Raw genomic sequence first — 27,995 nt, 5'->3', positions numbered from 1 at the left:
ACACCATTTTTCCCTGTTTTGCTAAGTACCATAGGGAAGTTTAAGATATATTTCTCATAGTTGCAAGGAAAATGTGGTGAATGCCAGCTGAATACTTGCTGTAAACGTCTGGCAGAAGAGGGAATGCTATGTGGGGTTAATGCTGACTTCAGAGAAATGGCATTGTTCAAGATTTTGCCCAGGAATAGGCCAAGGCGGGGGTCAAAGCACCCTACTTTAACCTCTGCCACACCCCCTCCACATAGGTACACACCCTCTCACCCACCTTCCCTTTCTGTCCACAGCTCCTGCCAGCTCCTCTGACTGGCAAAAAGCAAACAGACATTTGTTTCCTTTTCCTCACTCCCATGCAAAACAGTAACACAAAGAAACAATGTAAAGAGATTAATCCTGGCCCAAACTTTTCATTTCTGCTTCTGCTTATTGTCTTATTTTTCCTCTCCCTCTTGCCAACACATGTGAGCAACTTTTTTAGGAACAGGCAGACCACAGAGAATTCCTGTAATTCGAAGGCTGAGTTCTGAGCCCACATTAGAACACACAGCCACTCCTGTTTCCTAGCCCTCACCACGTAGAGAAATGGGAGTCTCTGTGCACGATGACGGGACTCCTTTCCCAGGAAGGTAAAAGCGCCCCAGCAGATTTATTTCCAGTCTGACACGGGAATGTAGAACGGCTAGGTACTTTATGCATTGTCATCACTTGATTATAAAATGGAATTCTAAGGGAAACTAATTTAAAATAAAATTCATTATTTATAGCAGCCAATCTTAGAAGAGTTTATAGTAATTTATTGCCTTTATGCATAATAGGAAAATGAAAAGCAGATACTGAGACTCCTTGAGCCAATACTGGCAGCAGCAAAGATGAACACAAGAGGGTTCACTATACGTTGGAGGGCATGCTCCCATGACACCTCGGGCCGAGAGGTCTTTCTCCACAGCAATCACTTCATAGGAAAACATTTAGTCTTAGCCGTAATGAATTTGTACTTTTAAACCCTTGGGTGGCATGCTGAGTTTTCTTTTTCTGCTTTTTCTCTGTCACTGTATTATATCTACTCAAACTCCCCAGGGGATAGAACATTTCCATTCTCTGGGGGTATCATCACATACAAGTATCTCCAATGATTTATGTTTTTATTTTTGAAGAGCAGGGCGGACAGGGGAGCAAACAGGGAACTTTGAAGTGAGAAGGGGAGAGTCATTAATGAACAAGGAATCTACAGTGAATCAATCAACCCCCCTAGGGCTGACTCACCACATTCCCTGGGTGCCCCACCTGCTAGAGTTGTGGGAAGACTTTAGGTACTTGGCAGAGATGATATTTAAGGAGAGGATGGCATCGACTGCGGCTTCGTCCACCTCAGCTTTATTCCGAATCCGGCCTGAGAGAAAGAAGAAAGAAACCAGAACATGGGTACGTTTAAAAACAAAGTGGTAGGGCTTCCCTGGTGGCGCAGTGGTTAAGAATCCGCCTGCCAATACAGGGGACACGGGTTCGAGCCCTGGCCCAGGAAGATCCCACATGCCGCGGAGCAACTAAGCCCTTGCACCACAACTACTGAGCCTGCACTCTAGAGCCCGGGAGCCACAACTACTGAAGCCCGCACGCCTAGAGTCTGTGCTCTGCAACAAGAGAAGCCACTGCAGTGAGAAGCCCGTGCACCGTAATGAAGAGCCCCCGCTTGCCGCAACTAGAGAAAGCCCGCGCACAGCAACCAAGACCCAACACAGCCAAAAACAAATTAATTAATTAATTTTTAAAAAATCAACTGATTTTAATAAATAAATAAATAGAAACAAAGCGGTAATTCATTAGGCCAAAAAGAGACTGTCAAATCTCTGTGTAATTTCAGGTGCCGGAAGCGTCGTTTGGTCAGTTATAATCCTACAGTCTAATTCTGTAATTCTTGGCCTTCCATTCTTCTTCATATTCTGTCTCCCCTTTACATCCCACATTTAGCCAACAGTGAAAACTTACTCTTTGTTCAAAGAGCTTCTCATATCTGTCTCAGCTTTAATTTCCAACATCACTGCCCTGCTCACGAAGGTCATCCCCTTCTGATCTCAGACACGGCAACAGCCACTTAACTGGTCTCCCTACTGCTCTCACGTCTCCCCCTTTCCAAGCCATCCCACACTCACCTTCTACAAACTTCTTAAGCCACTGCCTTCATTACACCACTTTCTTTTTCAAAATCTTACAATGCTGTTTTCAAATAACAGTAGGGGATGCAGCACTGCATAGAGGTTAAGAACACAGTCTCTGGAGCAGGACTGCCTGGGTTCAAATCTCAGCTCCAACACTAACTATCTGTGCGGCCTGGGCATATGCTCAGCCTCTGGGCCTCACTTTCCTCACCTGTGAAGTGGGAATAACAATTCTTCCCTTATAAGATTGTTACGATCATATTATATGTTTGTTATGTTATATTAAATAAACTAATATTTTTAGAGCATTCAGAAAAGCACCTGCCACATTTCATGTTTGTTATAAAAATAATAAGCCATAGGGTTATAGAGAAGCCTTAGTAACTGCTGCCTCTGCACCCCACCCTTTCTGGTCAGAAAGCATCTCTCTTGTTTTGTGTAATAATTAATCTTGAAAAGCTTGAAAACCACTGCCCCAGATAGGACAGAGTATAATCTTCCTTCCAGGCCTTCTTAATCTGGTCCACAGATACACAAGGGGTTTATGGTTAGAATTCAGGAGGTCTGAACTGGATGGGAAAAAAAAATTACAACTTTATTTTCAGGAACCTCTAACTGAAATTTGCCTTTCCCTGCAATTATGAGGGGAGGGCACAAACCACAGGAGAATCAGCAGTACCCGTACCTCTGTCCCCAGCAGAAATCACAGATGTTTTCATATCACACTAATGTGAAGTATCTTGACATTCATCACCACTTTGAAATGATAGAAATTAGACCTGCTGCTTATTGACCACATCATTGAAGAGCTTATGTTACAAATTTGTTTAGTAGTTTAACAATTGTATTTCAATATTATTAGTTCCCTTTGTAATCCTAAGTGCTTTATTTTTTACATCTAAAAACATAATTCTGAGGCTTCACCACTGCCAAAGGGGTCCATGGCAAAACTAGGTTCAGACCTCTTGCCTTGGGCTCTCGCTCTACAGCTTATGCTGTTTGGCCACTCTTTTCTCTCATGGTGCTTTAGTTTAGTCTCCCCACTCTGGCCATAGATTTCTAGCCATTTGCACGTTAGACATTGCTGACTCTCTAACTCCAAATGCTTGCAAAAGAATGAAACCCTCTAAGTTCTCTCAAATCTACTCAGATCATCTCCTACAAGCTAACCCAGTTCTCCTGGATCTTCTTTGTCGTCAACTCTTTTAGCACAGGTCTTTCAGTTGTTCTCATTTGGTACTCACTCATCAAACTGCTCTGTACATGCACACACGCTGTCTCCTCACTAGAAACCAAGCTCACAAGGAGCAGAGACTTCTCTTAGGCCCTCTCACAGCCTCGGGCCCAGAACTGCTCCCACAGGCACTGAGAAAAACAATGGCAGGTTGAATAACTGATGAAGGGAGTTGGGAAACAAGAGTAGTTTCCAACTCAAGGACTCTCTTCTGACAGTCACGCTCTCCAGCGCAGCCTTCCGCACACTCCCTGTGCTCCGAACAGGGAGCAGTCACTCCGCTAAGGCCCGTCCTCAGCTGCTGGAACATACTCACCTCCCACCAGCTCACGGACATCCTTCCAGTGGAGTTCACTCCCTTTCTCATGGATAATGGTTACTGTGATCCTTCGCTGGATGCCCTAGATAATGGAGCAGGGTTGCAATTTAGCTGGGACAATCCCTTATTTCCTCTTGTCTGTTGTTTTCTGGATTGTCTGATGGGCAGGAAGGGGAGGTATGGAGGGGGAGGGGAAATGCTGTCCACACTGCTATTCTGAACAAAGGGACACAGGTCAGGGACTGAGGAAGAGCCAGGTTCTGATATGGCTTTTAAGAACTGATGCCCAGATTGAAAGTCCCCGAGTGTGCCCATCTGGCTCATAAGCACTTTTGGGCACTGACTAAATCTACTTTTGATTTGCCAAAGGGGGACCTACATTTCATGGCCAGATTTTTAGTCCACTGAAACCTTCATCTTCAATCTCCATTAAGAACTTTTGGCTGTGAGAGCAGAGTTTCCAAACATCACAAAGTGAAAACTGTATAAAATAACATGGGAGCTGCACAAATTACTATGTAATTGAATGAAATAAAGTCTTTCAAAATAGCTCTTTTAAAATATATTTATGGCGCTTCCCTGGTGGCGCAGTGGTTGAGAGTCCACCTGCCGATGCAGGGGACACGGGTTCGTGCCCTGGTCTGGGAGGATCCCACAGTGCCGTGGAGCGGCTGGGCCCGTAAGCCATGGCCGCTGGGCCTGCACGTCCGGAGCCTGTGCTCCGCAACAGGAGAGGCCGCAACAGTGAGAGGCCCGCGTACCGCAAATAAAAAACAAACAAACAAAAAACAAACAAAAAAACATATATATATATTTACACATAAAAGCCAGGGTATATATCAATAAATATAAGCCAAGGTTTGAGAAACATTAAGGAAAGGAGGAAAAAAAAGGATGGGGCAATGTCCCCTGACCTCCAAATACCCTTGAAATGGAGATAAAAAAGCAGAGAAACAGAGAGTTATGTTTCTTATTCTAACTTTTTTGGTGTTCTCTTCTAAGCCCTCTTTTGCTCCTTCATTAGTACCTGGTGAAGCAAAAATGTCCCCTGGCAGGGCAAGCCTGCTGTATGGTCAACCACAGCTGGAATATACCTATAAAAACAGAAATGTAAAAGAAAGAAGTTAGACAGAATGCTTGTGCTAAGTGCAACTTCACCTGCAAGGTCCTCCCTGGTCACTCCAGCCCTCAGTGGTCTTTGTTTTCTAAACTCTGATCCCATGTCTTTCTCACCATCTGGGGTGGACATTTAATTGGACAGTCATATGCATTTAGTAAACCTTTCCACATATGTATGTCTCATCATCCTGACTAGACTCAAGTATTCATAGGGCAGTAACGTCTTTTGGCTCCAATCCCAGCTCTCTGTCTAACAGATATTTCCATAAATAACATATAACTGCAATGGCAAGTGTCAGGAGATAAGAAAGAGATAATTTCAGATTCTAGATCATTTTTTAAGAATCAGAAAGCAATTAACTCAGTAGAAACCATTTACTGTAACTACTGCTCCCTCATAATGCAAGTTATAATCACATTATAGATCTGTCTGTGTAAAGTCAAATTCCTCGAAGCAATGTCACTACTGACAACTCTACATAGGATCGATAGAGCCAAACCTCACACACAGTAGGAACTCAATAAATGTTTTATGGAGGTGATCATAATGGTATTACCCAGCATTATAAACAGAGGATCATTAAGATAACATTTATCCCCTACCCTTTACACTAACTGATATAGCCCCTTGCCTCTGTTTCGGGAGAGGGATCTCTTTCGTGTTTTTCAAAAGCATTTCTGAGACAACTATAAACAGTAATTACATTCGTCACTTAGTCTAACACAGCTCATACAGAGAAAGTAAGCTGATGCTGATCATTTTGATCTGGGCCAGTGGTCCTCAACTGGGGGTAATTTTGACCCCTAGGGGCCATCTGGCAATGTCTGTTGTCACAACAGGAGGGGAGGTGCTACTGGCATCTTATGGGTAGAGGCCAGGGATGCAGCTAAATATCCTACAATGCACAGGACAACCCCCAACAACAGAGAACCATCTGGCCCCAAGTAGTGAGAGGCTGAGAAACCTTGGTCTACAGAAACATTCTGTCCCCTAATCCCCTGACATATTGATATGCCTTTGGCCCTTTTAAAAGTGCAATATGCTTCTGACTCCCTTTGCTTTGCTGTTGCTAAAACGCACTTTGCAGGTTGTCTTCCCTCATAACAAAGTGCCAGTCTCCATGATCTTGCTGTTGCTAACAAGAAGGTAAATTATTATACTAGACAGTTCTCTGACAAACATCTGATTCAAAGAATAACATAAAGACCCTCCCCACCCCAAATTCAGTTCAAAACTGGAATGTGGCAATGCTCTGTGAACCCAAAGACGAGAGACTAAAAATTACATTTTCTAATTTGGGAAAAGTTGTCATATTTAAAAATTTATAAAGTTGGACTTACTCTCCTGTGGGCTCCAATTCACTGATCTCAAACCAAACCAGAAGATCGTACTTGCTCACGCTCTGGCCAAGGCTGGTTTTGCTCATGGTATTTAACTTGGTGGCTGGAACTTTTAAAAGTTTTTGGAAAATGTTAAAATTTGGTCCAAGTCTACTCAGCAAAGGTATAAGCTTCTCTAATGTCAGTCTTCAAGGACACACTTGGGAAAGGCAGCGAGAGTGAAGGGATAGATTTCAGTGCAGAAGAGTCAGAGAAACTTCACCGTCAACTATATTAGTACCTCTAACTTCAGAGAACAAGGAAAATGGAGAGTCAGCATCTTTATCCCTCTCAACAAACTACCCAATGATGAGAAAAACAGGTTTCACGCAGAGTAAATGTGCTCACAAAACCATTAAAAAACCTTTCTTAGACTCTCACATTTGCGGCATGCAGAGCACGGTAACAATGTGGGACAGGCAGGCAATGTGGGGCGAGCCTCGCTCATCACAGGGCCTCATCAAAGCTGCTGCGGCGGGAAAGACCCATCCTCCAACCCAGTGGTTCCTGAACCTTCCTGCACACGAGGGTCACCTGGGGACCTTAAAGATGGCCCAGGCCACACCGCCAGCCAATTAAATCACAGTCTCTAGGGGTGGGACTCAGCCCTCTGAGAGGTTTGAAGCCCCCCAGGTGATTCCAGTGTGTGGACAAGTTTGGGAACCACTGGTCTCATCTGTAAATATAGGATTCTGTAAATGATCTCATGTTACCCATTTTCTTCAGATGTGAATTCCATATTCTTATCTGTACTGATGAAGTATATTAGCCAAAACCCCTGTATTTTCAAGAATTTCAGATTCCACATGGTGGGCATTTTGAAACACTATGTAGAAATTCTGAAATCTTGGTAATACAAAGAGGGTTCTCTGCTCTGAACCTGGGAGCAGTGGCGTGAGTCCAGTGACTTGGGATCTAATTATCGCTCAACCACTAACTAGCTATGAAACTTTGGTTGAGTCACTTAACCTCTGGGAGTCTGTCTCCTCAACTAGAAAATGAAGATCATAATATCTTGCCTACTATCTAAAAAGAAGTTGTGAGGATCCACTGACACAATGCATCTAAAGGGGCTGTGTGACTCATACAGCGCTATTCAGAGGCATGGCCTATCAGCATTATTCACCCTAGCTGAATTCCAGGTAAGCTGGTGATGATGCTAGTCAAGAAGATAATAGGGGGTTAATGGCTCTGGTGGGCATCTGAGGGTCAGAAAGCAAAACTAGAGCATTACAAAAAGCCAGCTACCAGTAAAAAAATCTTTAAAATTAAAAATACCATTGCAGAGTATCCACACCAAGCAATATAAGGAGCCCCTCCACCACCCCCCACTCCCCTGCATGATGTGAAAGGGGTATAAGTAGAGAAGGTGCTTCCTAAAAATCTCTCTGAAGGAAATGTGACATGATCTTAACAATGTGCTGAACTCTACATGCAGGTCAAGTAGCAAACAGAAACGTCGGTGTTTCATACACGGAGAGCCAGGCTTTAGGACCAGCCTCTGAGGATGGTTCTAAATCTAAGGCAGAGCTAATTTTAGCTACTAACCATCTCGTTTAGGTACCCTCTCGGTCTGGCGGCTGGGAACTGGCAGAAAGAGAAAAGGCGGCATTGGGTCAGCCTCATCCTGGAAGGTGGCAATGGCGGAGGATGCAAGCACACTGGCGTGCTCAGAAAATGTGTCCAACACATGCACATTCACATAGTCAGATATGAGAAACCGAATCAGCTCAATCTTTCTCTCATGGTCTGAAGGCAGGACGGAGGCGAGGAGCACAGAGGTGGAGAATGAGCACAGGGCGGGGTGGGAATGAGGCAAGTGGGCAACGAGGAAAAGGGATGAAAATAAACAAAGAAAAATCAGAACAGGATACATGAACATGCAGAATAAACGTAATATGCAAAGGAGTGCCCAGTCACCTGACAGTTAAAGGGAGTTACACACAAAGCAGAGTGATTTAGGAACATGGAGCTTATCAAAATCTGCAGTAAGAAGACCACAGTATCGGCGGGGATATAGAGCCCTATTGTTTGGCACCTCTTATTTCCATCAGGAACCAACAATTCTCGTTCCTACTGAACACCGGAACACACAAGGATGCACAGAAGTGGAGTAGGAATTTGAATATGATTTTTTATCTGAAAAGTCACTCAGAATAAGAGATGTACATCATACAAAGAACGCAGCTGTGCTCACCTGGCTTGGATAGTGGCATGGGCGGAGGGAAGAATCGTCGAGATGGCTGGGGTGGACTGCAAAGGAAGACAAAAGTTCTTCAAGACTAACAGTCCCATGCTGTTATTAGTGGCGTGTTTAAATCCCCTTTAAAAACGGATCATTTGTACTTTCAACTCTGGTACCTTATCAGATATCAGATATAAACCCACACAGTAAAACTGAGGCTAAGACATTTTGATAAAAGTCCCCTTGTAAGTCAGAGCTAATAAATAAGAAAAATTTTTCTGTTAACAAGGACACTCTGCCATCATCCCAAAGTCCCCATCATTGTCCTCCTCCCCAGTTTTGATGTCTCCACTTTGAGACACATGCTTCAGAGTGGCTTTATGTTTCATAAAGTTCTGGGCGGTTAGGGCCAATTATACACAACTTTCAGGTTATATCCCTATCACCTCAACTTTCTATCCTATTCAAAGTCTCTTCCTACAAAAAGACAGTACTCAAGGTCACCTGGGCAAAACTCAGTTTGCTCTACCTACAGTTAGTGACTGGGTGGCTTAGAAGAAAGATGGTGATGTTTCTGAAATGGAAACATAGGGTAATATATAAAACTGTTATTTACCTATCTTAATTCCTCAAAAGATTTCTTCTTTTCCAGCAAGGGACAGTAACAACAATAACAACAACAATAATATCAATAACAAAAATCTTTGCTCATTCGGTCCAAACCTGTTAAGCTCCTGTCCTTGCAGGTGAAGTGGGTGCTGCTGATAATGCCCAAAGACTTCAAACACGATGGGCTTGGTTTTGATATAGTCCACAAATGATTCTGTAACCTCCACTGCAATCTAATAAGGAATAACGGCAACCTAGATTAGCGAAAGATTTATTATAGGAAAATACACATTGTTGCTGCAAACAGCACTACAGCACTTTGAGTACCCAGTACGTGCTGGGAATTTTACTATGAAGGCCTCTCACACCAAGAGAGAGAGGGAGGGGCTCTTCTCTGGTTTTCGTTCTACAGTAACTTCACCAAGCTTCAGGCATTCAACACCCTCCACTGTCTGCCCCAAATGACCTCTGGCCCCTCTGCTGCCCTTCACACAATGTTTGGACTCAATCTGCTGCTCCCTTCACCTGCTCTCTCCTCCACCGTGCCTGAGGGCTGGCCCAGGCTTCAGCCGTGCCTGAGAGGCCTTCCCACATCTCTGTACCTCTGTCATCCCTGTACTTCAAGGCCCAGCTCAAATGGCAACAACAGTATGAAAAACACGACTGCAGACTCTGTGCCAGGTACAGTGCCAAGCGTGACCCACCTTTTCTAATTTACACTACAGTCTTCAGGAAGTTCCCCCACCTCCTTTCTCTACAAAAACATCCACCCGCAACAAAGAATGTAGCTTAAAAGACTCTTCCCATTAGTAGAAATAACTTTCCCTTCTCTACTCCTGTTGCATTTAGTGAATACCTTTTGAATGTTTCTATATCCTGTATCACTATTGTTTAAATATGCATTTATTTCCCCTATCATAATTCTAAGCTCTTCGGAGGCATAATCTACCCTGTGATTCATCTGAGCACCCCCCAGTGGCATCAGGCACAGTTCTTGTGCACAGGAGCCAATCAATATTTATCATATACAGGCATGCTCATATTTATACAATTAAACATAAAAAAGAAAACTGTGTTCTGTATTTGCTTGTTCCATTTCTGGAGTTGCCCTTTCCTCTCGCATTTTAGGGAGTGGATTATGGTTGGCAAGAGAACGAGACTGTTCAAGCAGTAGTGAAGCTCCTGGATGCTAGAGCCATGTTTCCCTGGGTTCAAACCCCACCTCTGCCTCTTCCTAGCTTTGTAACCTTGGTGAGTGACTTCGAGTGCTCTCTCCCTCGGTAATCTCAACTATAACATGGGGATTATGATAGTATATGGCATAAAAGTGAGGATTAAATGAATTAAGACACAAAAACACACCTATAACAATGACTGACACAAAATAAGCTCTCAGTGAATGTTAGCTATTGTAACGAGGATCACAACTTTTGAACAGAGTTGAGCAAATCTTTCTAGAAGAGATGGACGGTCTGTTTTCTTATTCCACTTATGAGAGAGTTGTAAGGGGCATTAGAGGGCTAATCATAGAATCAGCTGCAAGGAAACAGATTCTGAATCTTAATTTAGCTACAAAATGTATTTCATAGTTTCTACATTAAAATTGCAACCAAATTATTTGTCTCTTATGGTTTAAAGAATAACACATTAACTTTAACAAAACTCGTATGCAACATGCTTATTATTCTAGGAAGGAAACACTAAAACAACTCACTACATTCAAACCGACAAAGGATTTATTGGCAGACCAACCCCCAGGCTACTCACAGGCCCCACTGTAATTCAGAGAAGATGCTGCCTGCTCTGTCCACTGAGGATTAGCTCAGGGCCCTGGCCACTCCCTCCACTGTCTGTTCTCATCACAGAGCTCCCCCTACACAGCAGCTTAGATTATCATCCTTCTGCAGCTGAGAAAGCCAAAGGGACCCACGCATGACAACTGCCTCACCCCAGCTGCTTCAAGGTACCACAAACCCGCAAAACATTTGGCCAAAACGTCTACGTCACTTACATTCTGCACATGATAAAAGCCCAGAGGACTTCCTCTGCCATTGTTTTTGAGGGGTTCAGTGGAGAACGCTTCATCATGGCGATGCAAAAAGCTTAAGAGAAAAAAAAAGGCCCGCGTGAATTTCGTATTAATGGTTTCATCAGGATCAGCTTGTATCCCACGGAAAGCAGCACCTTACTTAAGTAGAGTCTTTAACTGAGTCAAGTTATTTACGTTTCCTTGTAGAGAACGTTTTCCATATCACTCAGATAGCATTTTAGCTTTTACGTCAAAAATGACTGAAAAATCAACTAACCCTATCACTTAGCCATGTGAATGTATGAACAGTGAATTCAGTGAACTCCTATTCCCTTGTATAAGTTTTTTACTGAAAATAAAAACTGTGAAATCATTTTGTACAGAAAAGATTTGGCAGATTAAAGCTTCTATAAGGTAGTATCAAAGCCTGTGGACAGCATACTTGCCTGGGAGTCTATCTAAGACCAGCTAGGAGGAGATTCAAATATCACCTTTTCCAGGAAAACTTCCCTGACTCACTCAAACAGTTCTATGTTCCCATAGCACCAGAGAGCTATTTTTCTTCAACAGCAATGATATCATTGTTTGTAATAATGTACTTATTTGCTTGTCTCCCCAAAAGACAGTGAGTGTCTCCCAGAGGGCTCTAAATGTAGAAACTACTCCTGAAATATTTGAGTCAGTGGGCTATGTTGATTTATTCTCATAAATATGAGATTTTATTGTTCTCTCTCCCTCCCTATTATTAGTCTGACATAAAAAGAAGTGGAGAATTATAGAATACTCAATTCAAAGATTTACTGCCAGATAGAAATATGCACCAGAAGGACATCCCACACTCCTGCAAGAAAAAAATGGAAATAAGAGAATACTTTATTTTTTTTTGGCTGTGCCATGCGGCGTGTGGGATCTTAGTTCCCCGACCAGCGTCTGCAGTGGAAGCGCGAAGTCTTAACCACCAGACCACCAGGGAAGTCCAAGAACACTCAGAGTAGGGGGTAGAAAGACCAGGATCATGAACTACCAGTCTTCCAAATTACACTTGACCTTGAAACAACACAGGTTTGAACTGCGTGGGTCCACTTATACGTGGATTTTTTTCCATAATAAATACTAGGGTACTGCACAATCGGCAGGTGGTTGAATCCTTAGATGCGGAACTGCGGATATGGTGGAACCCTGGATACACACTCGGATTTTTGACTGTGCGGAGGGTCAGTGCCCTAACTCCTGAGTTGCTCAAGGGTCAACTGTAATTCACTGAGCCCGAAGACAGTGGTGTACTTCTGCCAGGCATCCAAATCACTGATGCTACATACCGCTGTGGCACTGTAGCCTTCCACACTACGTGTACTCTTGTCTATTTTCTTTCTTCTCATTTTCTCCTTACCTCTCTCCCCTTCCTTCTCTTACTTCTTACTCCTTTTTTTCTTCCAATTTCTTCCTCTCCAGACCACACAGTGTACCTGCCAGAGGTGCCATGAGCATCAGCTGATCTCTGATCTACACTCCAACAAGGCTCTGCTTGGAGCAGATACAAATATCCTGGGATTCCACAGAGGTGACACATGAAATCATTCACATTGCTCTACAGCTGTGTTTTCCCTATGCAGGCCAGATGAGAGTTTATAAAAACCTCAGAAGAACTTGAGTCTTCTTTCAGCATGAGTCAACATGCCCTTTCCTCCAGAGCTAATGCCAGGTGGAGATGCTACTCTCTTTTTAGGAGATTTTAGGACAGAAATCAACATTACCACTATTGCCATTTCAGATGTCAGTTAACCAAGTAGGTCTTTTCCACAAAATACATCAGTTACTAACTGAGGCTATTAGCAAAAACACATTAAATGGGCAAAAGCTACACTGGATGGATACTATTTCATCAATTATAATTACAGCAAATGATATTAGCGGCTTACTATGTAATAATCACATTTAATTGAGGACTTGGCTAAAATCTATGTAAAAAGCAATGCTGCTTTAGGACCCCAGGGAAGGCTAAGGCACATACTGAGGGGAAATGAATGGCAGAAATCTAAAGCAGCCTTTTGGTGGCACCAGTGGCAAACTGTGGGCTCTAGGAATGGGGTGGCTCAGACCTCATTCTCTTGTACTGTGGCCCTTTCCAAGTACTGAAGACATATTGATGTTTGGGGGTATTAAAACTTAAAGATTCTCCAAAAAAATGTTTTTGGAGGTCTTGAGAGGGAAGTACCTAGAGCACAGAGCTCCAGAGGGTTATAGGATAGAAAATGCTTAGAAAGTGGATAAGAAATGAAACCTGTCACATCTTCTCTACGTACTTACTAGCTTTTTTTCAGTGGATGCAGAATTTTGCTGCTCTTTAAATGACTTACATTTTCCCTTTCCCAAGTATTAAATAAGCATAATTGGCGGTTGGATAATTCATTGGTTTCATACTTGTTTATTAACGAGACATTTCAGCATGAAGAGCATTTAAAAAGACTAATAAGTAGGCTCATCTGGATCTGATCCTATACTCCTGGCAGAGGGGTACAGTCCACAACCAAACCTTCTAGCAGGATATGTGGCCACACTCCTCCGCACAATGAACTCTGTTTCATTCCATTGTAGGTTTCCAGTTCTTACTCCCATCTTGAGTGAAGAAAGCATTTTATTTCAGTGGCTGGTAGTCATTTCTCTCTCAAGAGTGTACTACCTGGCAAGTGTTACATCACTCTATAGTGCACAAAGGACATCATCCGGGGTAAGAGCCTAGGGAGGCAGAGCAAAGGGGCGGCTTACTTGAACTGACAGAAGATATCTGCATACTCTGGGAGGATTCCACTGGCCTGCAACACTGTTACACGGAAAGTGAAGGCACTGCCCAGTTTCAGGTGGTTGCCAATCTCTTCAGAAAATCCTTCCATTACCATCTTACCATCCAGCAAAGTGCTTGACTTCAAATCTAAAGAGGGTCAAATGAACACACGTATGGTTCAAGTAACACACAAAGCACCTTTCAGAGAGTAGAGTGTACCTTTCCATCCCTAGATGATAAAAGCAACTATCTTCCTTGACAATGGTCAGTATTTTTCCCTCTTTGAAAACATATGCAATCATAGTACACTCTGATTACACACCCAAGTCATTCATTCGATTGATTTCTTCTGGAGGAGTGATGACCTCAGAACTCTGACCCTGTCCTTCCACTATCCTCAGCTCCTCCAAGGATAGACCAGAACGGGTCACTGCAACCGAAGAAAAGTCACTCTGAAAACAAAGCAGGGGTAAGTAGATGATAAAGTAGTATGACAACATATTTTCCCCCCATTTCCGTAACTTATATTTATTTGCCCAACAAATAATAGTGACTGAAAAGTTATGTGGATTAAGAGCTGGCTGAGAAAAGGCCTTTACCCTTACCTCGGTCATTGTTAGACATGTCCCATATTCTATTAACTATCCTGTGGTAACCTATACTTTTTAGTCCTAGGCAGAACTGCTCTCCAGTGCTGAACATCCTCCTTACAAAACCTGCCTACTTCCTTATCCTTCCACAAGGTTTTCCTCTTCCTGGCAGATTTCTCACCTGATTAAAGTACTCGTTATCAAAAGATATTTTAGCTGTTCCTGACTGTCGAATTCCAGAACCATAATCAGGAGCTTCTTCGTCCGCTAAGTAGAGGAAAAAAAAGAAGAAAATAAAAAAAAAGCAAGGATGAGACTACATACGGGGACAAGGAGGAACGACTCCCATTGGATTACAATAATAAAAATATAGAGGAAAGTAAAATAAAAATAAATAGGAGATAGTGGGCTTTAGGGTTCTCAAACTTTAATACAAGAGGAGACACTAAAGAACAAGTCTTTTGCATGAGAAAGAAAGAGACCAAAGCAGTAAAGTCAAATAGGCTGCTTCCAACTCTACTCAGGTAAACTTATCACCTCCTTAGCTCGAATGAAACTAATGAATAAAGGATCGGTTTCATTCTTGATGTTGTTCAAATGTCATACTTAGAAATACTGACCCCTTCACTTGACAAGATTATATTCAATAATACTCAATAAATATTTGAAAATACTAGACTGTACTTCTGAAGGCCTCCATAGCTCAACGCTGGTGACTATCATGCATTTCCACGGGGAAAAGCTGAAAGAGGTCACTAAATAGAGCACAGCAGCTGGAAACTAAAACAGAAACGTTACAGGGAACAGCCACATTCTTCTTCAGAATGTAGGCTGGAGCTTGGAAAAAAGTATAAAGTGTCAACATCTTGATCCACACATTGCACAATAGCAGCCCAAGTACAGAAACGTCTAGCAGAAGTATCCTGACAGAAAATTAGGCAAGAAACCGTCTGAAAATCCTCTGTTATTTCTGAAGCAGTTAAGGTACATCATTTAAAATGCAAACGATTTGTATAAAGGTAACCCAAGGGTTGTTCTTCATGTTAAAGGAGATCCCTTTACCCCATTATTCCAAAACAGCAGTAGCCCAAACCAAACAGGATCTACTCGTGATACTTGGGAACAACAGCTAGAAAGGCAGCAATAAAGGCTGTCTTCAGTCTGCACTGAAGCGCGGCCCTTATGAAACTGGCTTCCTTTGTCTCGAGGCAGAGGACCCACAGCGCTCATTTCAGAAGAGGGGCGCCTACCTGCGATGGCCTGCACAGCCACACGGAGAAATCCCCGCACTTCGCCCTTCTCACTGACAACGGCCACCCTGTGAATCAGGGGCACGGGGTACAGCAGGTTGCTCAGGTAAACAAATGCTCTAGAGACAGAAACCAGGAGACAGACATCTGAGCATCCCACAGGTAGAGAAGGTGGCTTTCAGATTTACTGAGAATACCTTCATGAAACTGTGAGCTGGCTTCTGGGCCCTGTCTTAAGGTCACCTCTCTGTTCTGTACTCTCAGACTGCCTCCTGTTGCTTTTTCAGAATACATAACCTATAAACAAATGCAAATGCTTGGCAAAGCAGTGGAAAAGACCAACGTACACCAAATTACTCCCTATAAGAATTACTACCATAGGTAGAGTGACCACTGGAAGTGGACTTCCAAGATACTCCTCTACAAATGCTGCTGCGAGTGGGAAAAGGGAGCCCGTTAAAGAGTTTAACCTTTTAATGTAACTAATTACAAAGAGGTTTTTGTTTTGTTTTCCCGAATAGATAATACAGAAATCAGCAGACAAAAATGGTCAGAAAAATGTGACTGAAATACAGTCAATAACTCTAAAATAGATTTCAAGTCACAATATTGTGGGTCTTTATTTTTACCCTAAGAAATGACTATGATCTTTAGGTAGGGTGACTGACACAAATGGGCAGAAAGGCCATGTAGCCAGAAATTTCTTTGTTAGTGAGCTTATAAGAGACCCTGGATGGACATCAAGATAAATGCTAAGGGAGAAGGAGACAGCTGATCCCTAAAGGGTTGCTTTTGCTTCTAGGGTTCAAAACTTTATTCAGAAATACATATACACGAGGTAAGACCTAACATTTTTCAACTTCAAATGAACTAGCAAAGTCGTATCACATTTGTTCTCTTTTTTTCTTCTTTCATTATTTTGTAGCTATTGACTTTTTTTAAGCAACACAAACCGGTGATCACAAAGCTTGGGTGTTCATTCCAATTAGTAGGTGGGAAATAGAATCTAGTTCCTACTATTATTCCTGTCTTCCCACTTGGTATATGCTGATCTTTGAAGACAAGACAAAGAGTAAACATTTGCATCAAGAAATCACACATAACTAAATGTGACACATGCAGGCATACCTCGTTTTATTGTGTTCCACTTTCTTGCGCTTTGCAGATATTGCATTTTTTACAAACTGAAGGTTTGTGGCAACCCTGTCTCCAGCAAGGTGCCATTTTTCCAACGTTTGCTTGCTTCATGACTGTGTCACATTTTGGTAATTCTCACACTATTTCAAACTTTTTCATTATTATTATTTTTTTTATGGTGATCTGTCATCTTTGACGCTATGGTTGTAACTGTTTAGAGGTGCCACAAACCACAACCATACAAGACACTGAACTTAACCGATAAATGTGTGTTCTGACTGCTCCACCAACAGGCCATTCCCCTGTCTCTCTCCCTCTCCTTGGGCCTCCCTATTTCCTGAGACACAACAATACTGAAATTAGGACAGTTAGTAACCCTACAATGGCCTCTTAAGTGTTTAAGTGAAAGGAAGAGTCTCATGTCTCTTACCTGAACTCAAAAGTTAGAAATAACTAAGCTTAGTGAGGAAGACATGTTGAAAGCTGAGACAGGCTGAAAGCAAGGCCTCTTGTGCCAGTCAGACAAGTTGTGAACGCAAAGGAAAAGCTCTTGAAGGAAATTAAAAGTGCTACTCCAGTGAATACACAAGTGATATAAGAAAGCAAAAAAAGCCTTATTGATGATATAGAGAAAGTTTTAGTGGTCTGGATAGAAGATCAAAACAGCCACAACATTCCCTTAAGCCAAAGCCTAATCCAGAGCAAGGCTCTAACTGTCTTCAATTCTATGAAGGCCAAGAGAGGTAAAGAAGCTACAGAAGAAAAGTGTGGAGCTATCAGAGGTTGGTTCATGGTGTTTAAGGAAAGAAGTCGTCTCCGTAACATAGAAGTCGTCTCCGTAACATAGAAGTGCAAAGGGAAGCAGAAGTGCTGATTCAGAAGCTGCAGCAAAGTATCCAGAAGTCCCAGCTAAGTTAATTAATGAAGGTGGCTACACTGAATAAGAATTTCAGTGTAGATGAAACAGCCTTTTGTTGGAGGAAGATGCCATCTAAGACTTTCAGAGCTAGAGGGAAGTAAATGTCTAGCTTCAAAGGACAGACTGACTCTGTTAGGGGCTAATGCAACTAGTGACCTGTAGTTGAAGCCAACGATCATTTACCATTCTGAAAATCTTAGGGTCTTTAAGAATTATGCTAAATCTACTCTGCCTGTTTTCTATAAATGAAACAACAAAGCCTAGATGACAGCACATCTGTTTACAACATGGTTTACTGAATATTTTAAGCCCACTGTTGAGACCGACTGCTCAGGGCAAAAAAAAAAAAAAAAGAGCCCTTTCAAAATATTACTGCTCACTGACAATGCACCTGGTAACCCAAGAGCTCTGATGGAGATTAATATTTTCGTGCCTGCTAACACAACACGCATTCTGCAGCCCATGGGTCAAGGAGTAATTCTGACTTTCAAGTCTTGTTGTTTAAGAAATACATTTTGTAAGGCTACAGCTGCCATAGACAGTGACTTCTTTGATGGATCTGGAAAGGATTGTAGGTGCCATTAGGAACATCTGTGATTTGTGGGAAGAGGTCAAAATATCATCAATATTAACAGGAGTTTGGAAGAAGTTGACTCCAACCCTCATGGATGACTTTGAGGGATTCAAGACTTCAGTGGAGAAAGTAACTGCAGACGTGGCAGAAATAGCAAGAGAACAAGAATTAGAAGTGGAGCCTGAAGACGGGACTGGATTACTATAGTCTCATGATAAAACTTTAATGGGTGAAGGGTTGCTTCTTACGGATGAGCAAAGAAAGTGGTTTCTTGAGATGGAATCTACTTGCAGTGAAGATGCTGGGAAATGACAACAAAGGATTTAAAATATTACATAAACACAGCTGATAGAGCGATGGCAGGGTCTGAGTGTACTGACTCCAGTTTTGAAAGTTCTACTGTGGGTTAGATGCTATCAAACGGCAACCTCCACCAGCAAAAAGCCTACTTCACTGAAGGCTCAAGATGATGGCTAGCATATTCCTTTTAGCAATAAAGTATTTTTTAATTAAGGTACATTGTTTTTTTTTAGACATAACGCTTTGCACGCTTAATAGACCAAATGTAATGTAAACATAACTTTTATATGCATTGGGAGACCAAAAAGGGCACGTGACTGGCTTTATAGCGATATTTGCTTTTATTGCAGTGGTCTGGAAACAAATCAGCAATATCTCCGAGGTATGCCTGTATGCATGTCTGCACCTTTTCCTGCTCTGAATCTACTTTAAAACAAAGAAAAGGAAGATGGAGCGGATTCTTGGGATTTCAACTCCAAGTAATGAAAACAATTCTGAAAATAGACAAAATACACCACAGAAAAACAAATGTTAATAAAACTGAAAGACCATAAATGAAACATGAATGAAAGTATAACAAAAATAACTGCAAGTGGATACTGAATCAGATCAAATGATGTCTACTTCCCTTTCAGTCTGCTCCAAAGGTGGGGGAGGGCAATGCTAAAAAAGAGGGATAAAGCTCCGTTGTACAAAGATTTTTAAAAGAAAAGTCTAAAAAGGATTACAAACAAGAGTCTCAAACATCAACTACTGTGATAGAGTTTAAAGACTACGAATTTGGCATAAGGTACCAAATGGATAATTTCACTTTCAAAGTCAGCACACATACAGACCACCTTCATTTCTCACTGGCATTCCAGCCACTGCCCGCGTTCAATGCCTTGGCCATTAAAGAGCCATCGTATATGCTTGTCCCCTGTCTGCTGTCCTCTCTGAGCTCTTCTACCCACCTCATGCCTTTCATTTCACATCATATTCCAAATACCACTCTCTTATGACAGGTCCCCCTAGTGTTTTATGATCTCAGTAACACACAACTCCATCATTGCTATGATTTCCATTTATTTATGTAATTATTTGTCTGTCTCACCCACCAGATTGAAAACCCATGAGGGCAGGAACCATGTCTGGTCAATAAATATCTGGTGAGTGATTGAACATCTATGTACATAAGTGAATGGGAAAGTGATCTGTCCTCTATCTTTAAGCAGAAGTGGAAGATTTTCCTAGAAAAATGGGTTAAACCAGAGGTAGAGAAGCAAAGCCATTCAACTTTATATTAGGTTGATTTTTCAAAGCCATACTCATGATGGATATTAACTATATAGGACATATTTAGATTCTTAACCATATTTAATTTGTATAGCTATTTTTATACTTAAAACTAGCTACTCAAAAACAAGAACCCCTGTTTTTAATTACAATAAAGTACTGTTTGCGCAAATGTTAAAGAAGAATCTCCTTTCTGTCTATGGCAACGGCTACTCCAAAAGTGGAAGAATAGGAAGTATTCTTGTTAATTTGCCTTTTTAGAAGAGAGAATTCTATAATTCAATGGCAGTGGAGTGTGCATCGGCACTGTGACTACACAACTGCACAGTCACTAGACAGCTCCTTGTCTTATTATTATAACATAGGCTTTGGTCCAAAATCAATGCTTTGGGCTCTATAAATGTTCTCGTTCTCTTATGAAGTTTTTTAAACTAGAATTTTTATAATTATTCTTCATTCTTGAGAATCCTTGTACCTTGACCTAGCAGACTGAAAGAGAACAGGGACGAGAGAGGGGAAGATGTAAAGGATGTATTAGCATAAAGTTCTATGAAGTTACATAAAAAGGGTAACAAATTCTGTCAACATAAAGATAATAAAAACCAGCATAATTATGATCAGTTACAGAAAGAATGTCAGTTCAGGTACTTAGGTCACAGAATAACCAGGAGACTTTTAACCCAGAACACTAGCCTAAATACTTTACATTTCATCCCAAATGATGATGGATGATTCATAACATCCCAGCATGCCATAAGAGAATAGCTAAAGGGACAAGCTCTTTTAATTTTCATATAAAAATTCAACAGAGGCAGCCAAGGCCATGAATCAAAACCTATAAATGGAATTTTACAAAAAACTGGAAAATTTTATAAGTAAATTGTATTTGCAATTGTGTGCCAATACAGGAAATCTAATCCCGTGAATCACAAAAAAAGCAAAGAAGTTACTCCTCTTACACAGAGAATGACTGGTACGTAACTGGGTGATGTTGCATTATTACAAATTGTTTGTAGGTAAGAAATGCGGTCAAGGGTGAAAATAAAGAGCTATCCTTCACTCTGCTATGATTTCACCTTCTCCCCTAATACTTTTCTTGCAAAGCAAAGTCAGGTTTAGAACCTGGGAACCCAAAGAAATGGAAAGGTCAATTCCTGAGCCACAGCTCCACAAATAATTTATTTGAAAATCAAAGTAGAGTTGATTGCCTTATACCTACACTTAAATCTGATATGATTAAAATGAGAGAAAATACATATATCTTAATGCAGAGAATTTCCACATTACGTGGGATTTTCATACAACTGACTCAAAATACAAATGCTTCTGAGTGGAACTCTGAGTAGAACCAGGATATTCATTTTGCTAGTATGGATGAAAGAATACAAAAGATGAAAAAGATCTTTAATGCTTTTTCTTCTCCCTACCTAACTCTTCAGTTTATACTTCAGAACCTAACAGGTCTCAGTTTTAGTTGCCTGTCCTAAGTTAGGTCGGTGTTCTTTCCATCACACCACATAGGGTGAAGCTACCTATTCCTCATGTGTGATAATGTAGAACAAAGTGAGCAGCGTGAGAAGCTGCAAGACTGGCATCAGGACCAAGCAGTTTGTGGACAAAAACTTGATTCCAACTTCCGACCCTCTCAGAAGAGGATGGAAACAGCCATAAAGTAAGGAAAGCATTATGGTCCCATTATTTGTACACAGAAGTATCCTTCTCAATTTTAATATAAATCAGCTTCTCTGAAATTCTAAGCATCTATTCCTGGCAATACACCAGACAATATTCATGGTTGTATAATCCTTTATATTTATTCATGGAAAAACTGAATAAATGCCCCTTTACGATTGTAAAACCCCAAGACTGTCTAATAGTACAACCCACAGTCATAATTGAGGCTTTAATTTCTATCAAAAAGCTTTTCTTTTCCCCCTTTCCATAAAAGTGATCACCTTCTATATTATTTATTTAGTTCTCACCAGGTAACCAACACCATACTCTGAGCTAAGTTTTAGAACCTTGTGTCCCTAACGGGTCAGGAGACTCGCTGCACTTTCATATTTTTAGATAACTGGTACTTATCCACTAACACTAATATAATTTCCCTTATTTTTAAAGGGTTCAACAACATGTGGTTTTAATGCAGCGTTGAAATTAAATCAAAACATAGACATAATTTTTTGTTAATCCAGTGAGTGCTGCACTGTTGAATTTGTAATTAAAATTACTTCAGCATGAAGACTGGATATAGACAAAGACCCCAGTATTAGGAACATGTGCCTGAGAGCTCTGCATCACTGACAGATGGGGCCAGAGACAATGCCTTGGTTTGATAAGCTGAACTTAACACAAAGCAGTGTCATGGAGCACCGAACAAATATCCATTGTTGATGGTTTCAACAGATAATTTTATGAGATTCGTCATTATAATGCCTATAGGTAAAATCTTAGCACAAGCCAAAGATCTATGAAACTGGCCAAAGAAAGGCATCCATTTTAGTTAGACAAAGAGGAAACTTCACGCTCTTGATTCTCTTCTGGACTCACAGACTAAGCAAGAAATAAAACTAACACTACTCCTGATTCCACTTCTGTCCTCGCGATTCCCGCTGATGCCACGAGTCCTTTCAGCCTAGCCTTGGACTTGCTCTGCTATCCTTCTCACGTTGCCCCTTTTGCTTTCTCACTCACACTCCCACAAAGAGGAAACATCAGACACAATGACATTCTTCAACTCCATAACGGTGTGACTCTTAGCTTTGATTACTTTCTCCTCTGGGGTCTCCCCCTTCAGAACAAAATTACTGGGCAGTTTGACACAAGGAATCCTCCACGGAGAGTGTCCACACGCTGCCGCGTGCTGTACCAAGTAGGCCAAGTACCTCACAGATGCTGCCTGAGGGCTCTCTCAGCCAGATCAGCGTGTCATGAATTGAACTGGCTAAAGTAAAATTGTCCAAAATTGCACAAGGAGCCTATTTAGAGCAAGAGCTGGTCCCTTTTTGCCTTTCTCACTTTAACCTCACCAACCTTCCCACTAAAATGAACCATGGGGATCTGTCGTAAAACGGGTCATGCCCATCACTGAAGAGATCTGATCCCTCCTCCGTCCCTGCGTCAGAGCCGGTGTCATCCACGAATGCCTCATCATCAAAATCCTCCATCTCATCTTGCTGCTCGTCAGCCAGCTCAGTGATGTCGGAATCGGCCGTGGAAAAAGTGGGGGAGGGCGTGCGGTCAGCAAGGCGCTCATTCACACAGCCGTGGAAAATGGGGGCGCTAGACACCAGGTAAGATGCCGACGGACACAGCCAAGGAGAGAGGAATAGTTGGTTAAACAGGAAGCTACAGCTGCCAACAGGACAGAACCCACTGGGGAACCAAAACAACACAAGCAAGTGGAAAAGCAAAGGGATAAAATAAGCATAAATCATCTGGCTCAGGTGAAATGGAACAAGGACTGATCCTTGGAATGAGAAAAGCAAAGGAAATACATGAGTAGAATATCCGAGGTAAACAATGTGCTGTAAAACATTTAAGTTCTCCAGTTCACACAAAAAATCAGCAGCCAGGTCTCAAAGGAGCCACTCAATATTAGGTGAAATAATAAGGTTTAAATCTTTATTCCAATTACCATGTCATCTCTGAGCAGAAAACAAAACAGATGAAATGGTATATGGCAAAGCAGGTATGTGCCTTGCTTGGGCAAGACGTGTTTGGCCAATTCATCTCTTTGAAAACGCTCTACTATCAGAGTAGACTGGAAAAGACTTACTTCATTTCTACAAAATATGACTTCAGCTCCACCTTTTAACCCAGTTCCTTTAAAACTGTTGGAAAGTTTTTGCAATTAGAAAAATTTTCAAATTCTGAAATCATTAAGGTGAAAACTTATACTTCTCTGCTTTAAAAATTCTAAACCTCTAAGAACGTGACTCACTATGGACTCACGTTAAATGCTGAAAGTAAAGTATACACAAAAAAGGCTCAGGTGGATTACTAAGGGTGTGCAATTATTCACTCTTGGCAAAGACTAAAGTGAGATGAACTGCTTTAAAAATTAAAGTGAGGACAATCGTGGAGAGATTGCAGTCTGATAAATTGGACGTCATACTGTGATTTTAAACTATGCAGGATACAGACACAGGTTTCCTTTTTCTTTTAAATCTATCTTGGTCAAGTGTAAGACATTTTGTGAATGAGCTGACAGGCAGGGAAGACTGTCAGTTACTTTGATTGAAAGTCTGAAACTTAAAACAAATGTGCCTGTTGGATAAAACTAAAGGGAAATATACCAAATGACACAGTGGCTGTGTATGAGTGGATAAGATTATAAATGGGGCTTTTTTGTACTCTTTTTCTTTAACTTTCTGTAATATCTGCCGAGGCTTTAAACAATTAAAATAAAACCATTCATAACCTGAAAAGAAGACATCAATAAAATCATTACTTACCTTCCTACAAGTTTGAACCAATGGAATCGATCATAAAATGGATCGCTGCCAGTCATGGTGGTTTCACTTTCATCTTGGGCGCTGGAGGCCATCTCACCTGCCCTGTCATACATCTCTCGCATCAAATCCAGCCTCTGCCTGTACAGTAACCATAAAGTGTGCTGGGTTAATACCACAAGGTCACATCAAAATTTCATCTTGGAAGTAACTTCCATGTAAGATTTTAAAAAGCTGCTCCCACCATTTAATGATATTAAATAAGAATAAAGGCTTTATGCATAACATTTTCATACTTAAGTTTCGCCAAAGACCAATAATGTGTTGCTCCGTTTTTCAGATCCTGGACTTCTACAGCCACCACCGTACGAGGGAACGGTCTGTCTTCCTGAGTTTTTTCCATCTCAGTGGGAAGTAATTCAGGAGGCAAAGGGGAGTACAACGTGTCAGTCAGAAGAACAAACTGAAACTGCACCTAAATGGAAGGAAGAAACCATCGACAAACGGCCTTTCTGTTTTTAGCAAGTAAGTTTTGGAAACAAGGCAATATAATCACGCCTGATGGGAAGGAGGTCAAACAGCAGCACATGCTCAACAGCTTGTGATCAACTGAAAAAAGTGGCCACTTGTATATTAATCATTAAGCTATTTACAGACTTTGTTTTCCTAGCCTGGCACAGTGTTTTTGCACAACCTAAAATCTCAATAAATATGCTTTGGTTGACTGAACGAAGACTTCTGTAGAGAACAAATGGTGGACCCAGGAGTGCACCCTCACCCACTAATGAGAGAGGGTGGAGGCATGCTAAGGTTTTCCATTTTAAATTCAGAGGATTACAACTATTACTCTTAAAATTGTTACCACAGGCTAAGTGCTTTGCATTCATCATGTCATTTATTTCTTGATACCACCCTATATTTTTACCAACTATTAATGAAATGCTAGGTACAGCTATAAGACAAAAAGATAGTCCCTGCCATCTTTTAGTCTATTTGAAGAGGGAAATAGTTAATAAATGATTACAAAATGAGATGGGGTTATGAATGAATAAGATGTCTTATCCCCATTTTACAGAACTAGAATATAGCCCTCGGAGAAGATAATGATTTTTCCCAAAGCCAGGCAGTCTGTGCTCTTACCTTCTTCACAGTATTGCCCCTCCCACCCCCACCCCCCCATAAATCTTAGCCATCAGGAGACTGTTAAACCGTGGGACATAAAGAAGAATAAATCTAAGATGTGGTGTGATGTTTCAGTATATTAATTACCATGTCTAGGCACCACTTCAGCACCTTCCATGCATTCACTCTCTCATCTCTCACAAAATCCCTGGGTGGCAGGCACTGTTGCCAAACCCATTTTGCAGGTGAGGGACTGGAGGCCTGCGGCTATTAGGGTCAAACCAGTGGGAGAGCTGGGGTTGGAACCTGGCTGTCTGGGTGCAGAGTGTACGCGCCTGTCCATCACACAAAACTGCCTTTCAGACCCTAGAAGATGAGAGGGCACATAGGACTTAGAAGTGCCAACTTAATGGTAGAAAACTAAAAGAAAATTGAGATTTTCAGAAACCCAGGAGAAGTATTTTGCTATCAATATGTTTCTCTAGCTCCTGTCAGGAATACGGTCTCCTCGCTTATAAAATAAGCTAGAAAACATGTTATTTTAAATTTTCCATTTAACAAATATTTAATTAGTACCTACTATGTTCCAGGCACATATATTAAATACAGGCATATATAAACATGTTTCATAGCAAAAAGCTGCTGAGTTCACCCAAGGGAAAGGTTAGCTCAGGATGAGGACCATGAAGCCCACCAGGCTCAGCTCTGCCTCCAGATGGTCCATGTTCCCACATCCTCCGTACCTTCTTCTTCAATTCCACACTGATGGCATTGGCCTCCTTCAGGTAAACGGCATTGCCCCAGAGTAAGTCCCTTAATGAGGTAAACTGGTGAGACTTCCACTTCCGGAAGGCCCACTGGGCCAGCTCAAATTCATGTTGTGTCCAAGGAACTGAAAGAACAAACGAAGTGCATTGAATGGTGATCTCATAACCATGTAGAAATTATATCCCACCTCTACCTCATCTCCTTCATCAAGTATTTTCCAGTTTTCCTCCATTCTTTTTTAAGATATACCTTAATGTGTGGCTTATAATAAAGAAAAACCCCTAGTACGTTGTACAATTTCAAATATATCTATTTTTCTTTCTAGTACAGGAAAAAGAAGGTCATATTTCACATAGATATTTATTTTTTATTTTTAAATATTTATTTATTTACTTTGCCTGTGCCGGGTCTTAGTTGCAGCACGTGGGCTCTTTATTGAGGCATGCGGGATCTTTAGTTGTGGCATACGGGACCTTTTTTTTCCGTTGTGGCATGCAGACGCTTAGTTGCGTGGACTCTTAAGTTGCGCGGATTCTTAGTTGCAGCATGCCTGCAGGATCTAGTTCCCCGACCAGGGATCGAACCCAGGCCCCCTGCACTGGGAGCATGGAGTCTTACCCACTGGACCACCAGGGAAGGCCCTCACATGGATATTTAAAAATAAAGAATTTAGTACATAAATTAAGAGTTCCTTCAAAGTTATTATGAAGGTTGGGTAGAAAAATGAAATGTGATGAATGTTCATACTGCATTGTAAGGCAGTAACTAACCATTAAAGCCCTAATTCAACTAAGAAATTCTAGAAAACTTAAGACAGGTAGGCAGGACTAAGCAATGTGATTAGCAATCTGCCAGAAATAGCTTTAATGTACGCTGATATATTCCAAAGCCCTCACTCGGAAATCCCTGACATAAACCAGAAAATAAAACAGAGTATCTTAACAAAGATTAAGCTCTATATTTATTTGCAACATATATGTGAACTTCATATGTACAGTAATATGAGACAGTTTATATAAATTGCCCAACAGATTTCTATGGAGACTATGCTCAGATAGATGGCTTGTGTTCTAATAGACACTATGAGTCCCATCCCCACCTCATAGAGTACAGCCTGGATTCTCAGCATTGAGCATCTTTTAAATCATCTTTAAATCAGCTCAGTAATTTGACAACATAGATCCGAAACATATATCAATACAGTTTCAGTCTCTTTATTTCACCTTCTTCCTCCTCTTCTTCCTCTTCAGTTGTTTCTGCTGCCAGGGATCTCGTCTCCACCTGCTTCTGCAAGGCCTGCAATTTACTCTCATAATCCTGAACGAAAAGAAAGGAGATAACATGTAGGAGAGAGAGGACATAAGAAGGAAGGAAAAGAAAAATGAAAGGAAGATTGGGGCAAGGTAGAGATTGCAAAAGACAAAGAGAAGAGAAGATTGAGGCAGGAAACAACAGTGAAAAGAAAGACATACAGAGAAATGCTTCAGAAAAAAAGCCACAAAGCACGCAAAATAGTCTGCAATGGGTAAATGCTTTAAAAGATCTTGTGTTCCACGGAATTTAACTGCAGTCTCTCTGTTTCAACTCCCTCAGACTCAAGAGTTCTTTACTTGGGGTTGTGGTAGAGGAGAGGGGGGATTTTGAAGGAAAAATGCATGGGCCCCTTAAATGTTAAAATACACTTAAATAGTATCTTTACACATCCAAGAATTCTGGAGAAAACAATACTGGAAAAGATTAAATTCACCAGTATTGCCAAGAGTTCTAATTATCTAACTGTTTGGATGGGGAAAAGA

At 41.3% G+C, this 27,995-nt stretch overlaps 1 protein-coding gene across 2 annotated transcripts in view; it reads right to left on the bottom strand.

Moving 5' to 3' along the window:
* The window catches only part of KIF1B (kinesin family member 1B), a 127,436-nt gene that overhangs the window by 16,833 nt on the left and 82,608 nt on the right, over nucleotides 1-27,995 (bottom strand). For both annotated transcript variants that reach the window (XM_007463142.1, XM_007463141.1), the window contains 16 exons: nucleotides 27,423-27,516; nucleotides 26,175-26,323; nucleotides 24,606-24,784; nucleotides 24,313-24,450; nucleotides 22,889-23,137; nucleotides 15,651-15,769; nucleotides 14,582-14,667; nucleotides 14,133-14,262; nucleotides 13,795-13,957; nucleotides 11,011-11,101; nucleotides 9,114-9,232; nucleotides 8,403-8,458; nucleotides 6,167-6,275; nucleotides 4,734-4,800; nucleotides 3,704-3,788; nucleotides 1,282-1,387 (listed from right to left, as the gene is read on the bottom strand). In XM_007463142.1, coding sequence (XP_007463204.1) covers nucleotides 1,282-1,387; nucleotides 3,704-3,788; nucleotides 4,734-4,800; nucleotides 6,167-6,275; nucleotides 8,403-8,458; nucleotides 9,114-9,232; nucleotides 11,011-11,101; nucleotides 13,795-13,957; nucleotides 14,133-14,262; nucleotides 14,582-14,667; nucleotides 15,651-15,769; nucleotides 22,889-23,137; nucleotides 24,313-24,450; nucleotides 24,606-24,784; nucleotides 26,175-26,323; nucleotides 27,423-27,516 — 1,940 coding nt within the window. The remainder of the gene's footprint in view (nucleotides 1-1,281; nucleotides 1,388-3,703; nucleotides 3,789-4,733; nucleotides 4,801-6,166; nucleotides 6,276-8,402; nucleotides 8,459-9,113; nucleotides 9,233-11,010; nucleotides 11,102-13,794; nucleotides 13,958-14,132; nucleotides 14,263-14,581; nucleotides 14,668-15,650; nucleotides 15,770-22,888; nucleotides 23,138-24,312; nucleotides 24,451-24,605; nucleotides 24,785-26,174; nucleotides 26,324-27,422; nucleotides 27,517-27,995) is intronic.

The sequence above is a fragment of the Lipotes vexillifer genome, unplaced genomic scaffold, assembly GCF_000442215.2.
Source record: "Lipotes vexillifer unplaced genomic scaffold, Lipotes_vexillifer_v1.1 scaffold109, whole genome shotgun sequence".
Classification (NCBI taxonomy): Eukaryota; Metazoa; Chordata; class Mammalia; order Artiodactyla; family Lipotidae; genus Lipotes; species Lipotes vexillifer.
This window is presented reverse-complemented; position numbering and strand designations above follow the sequence as displayed.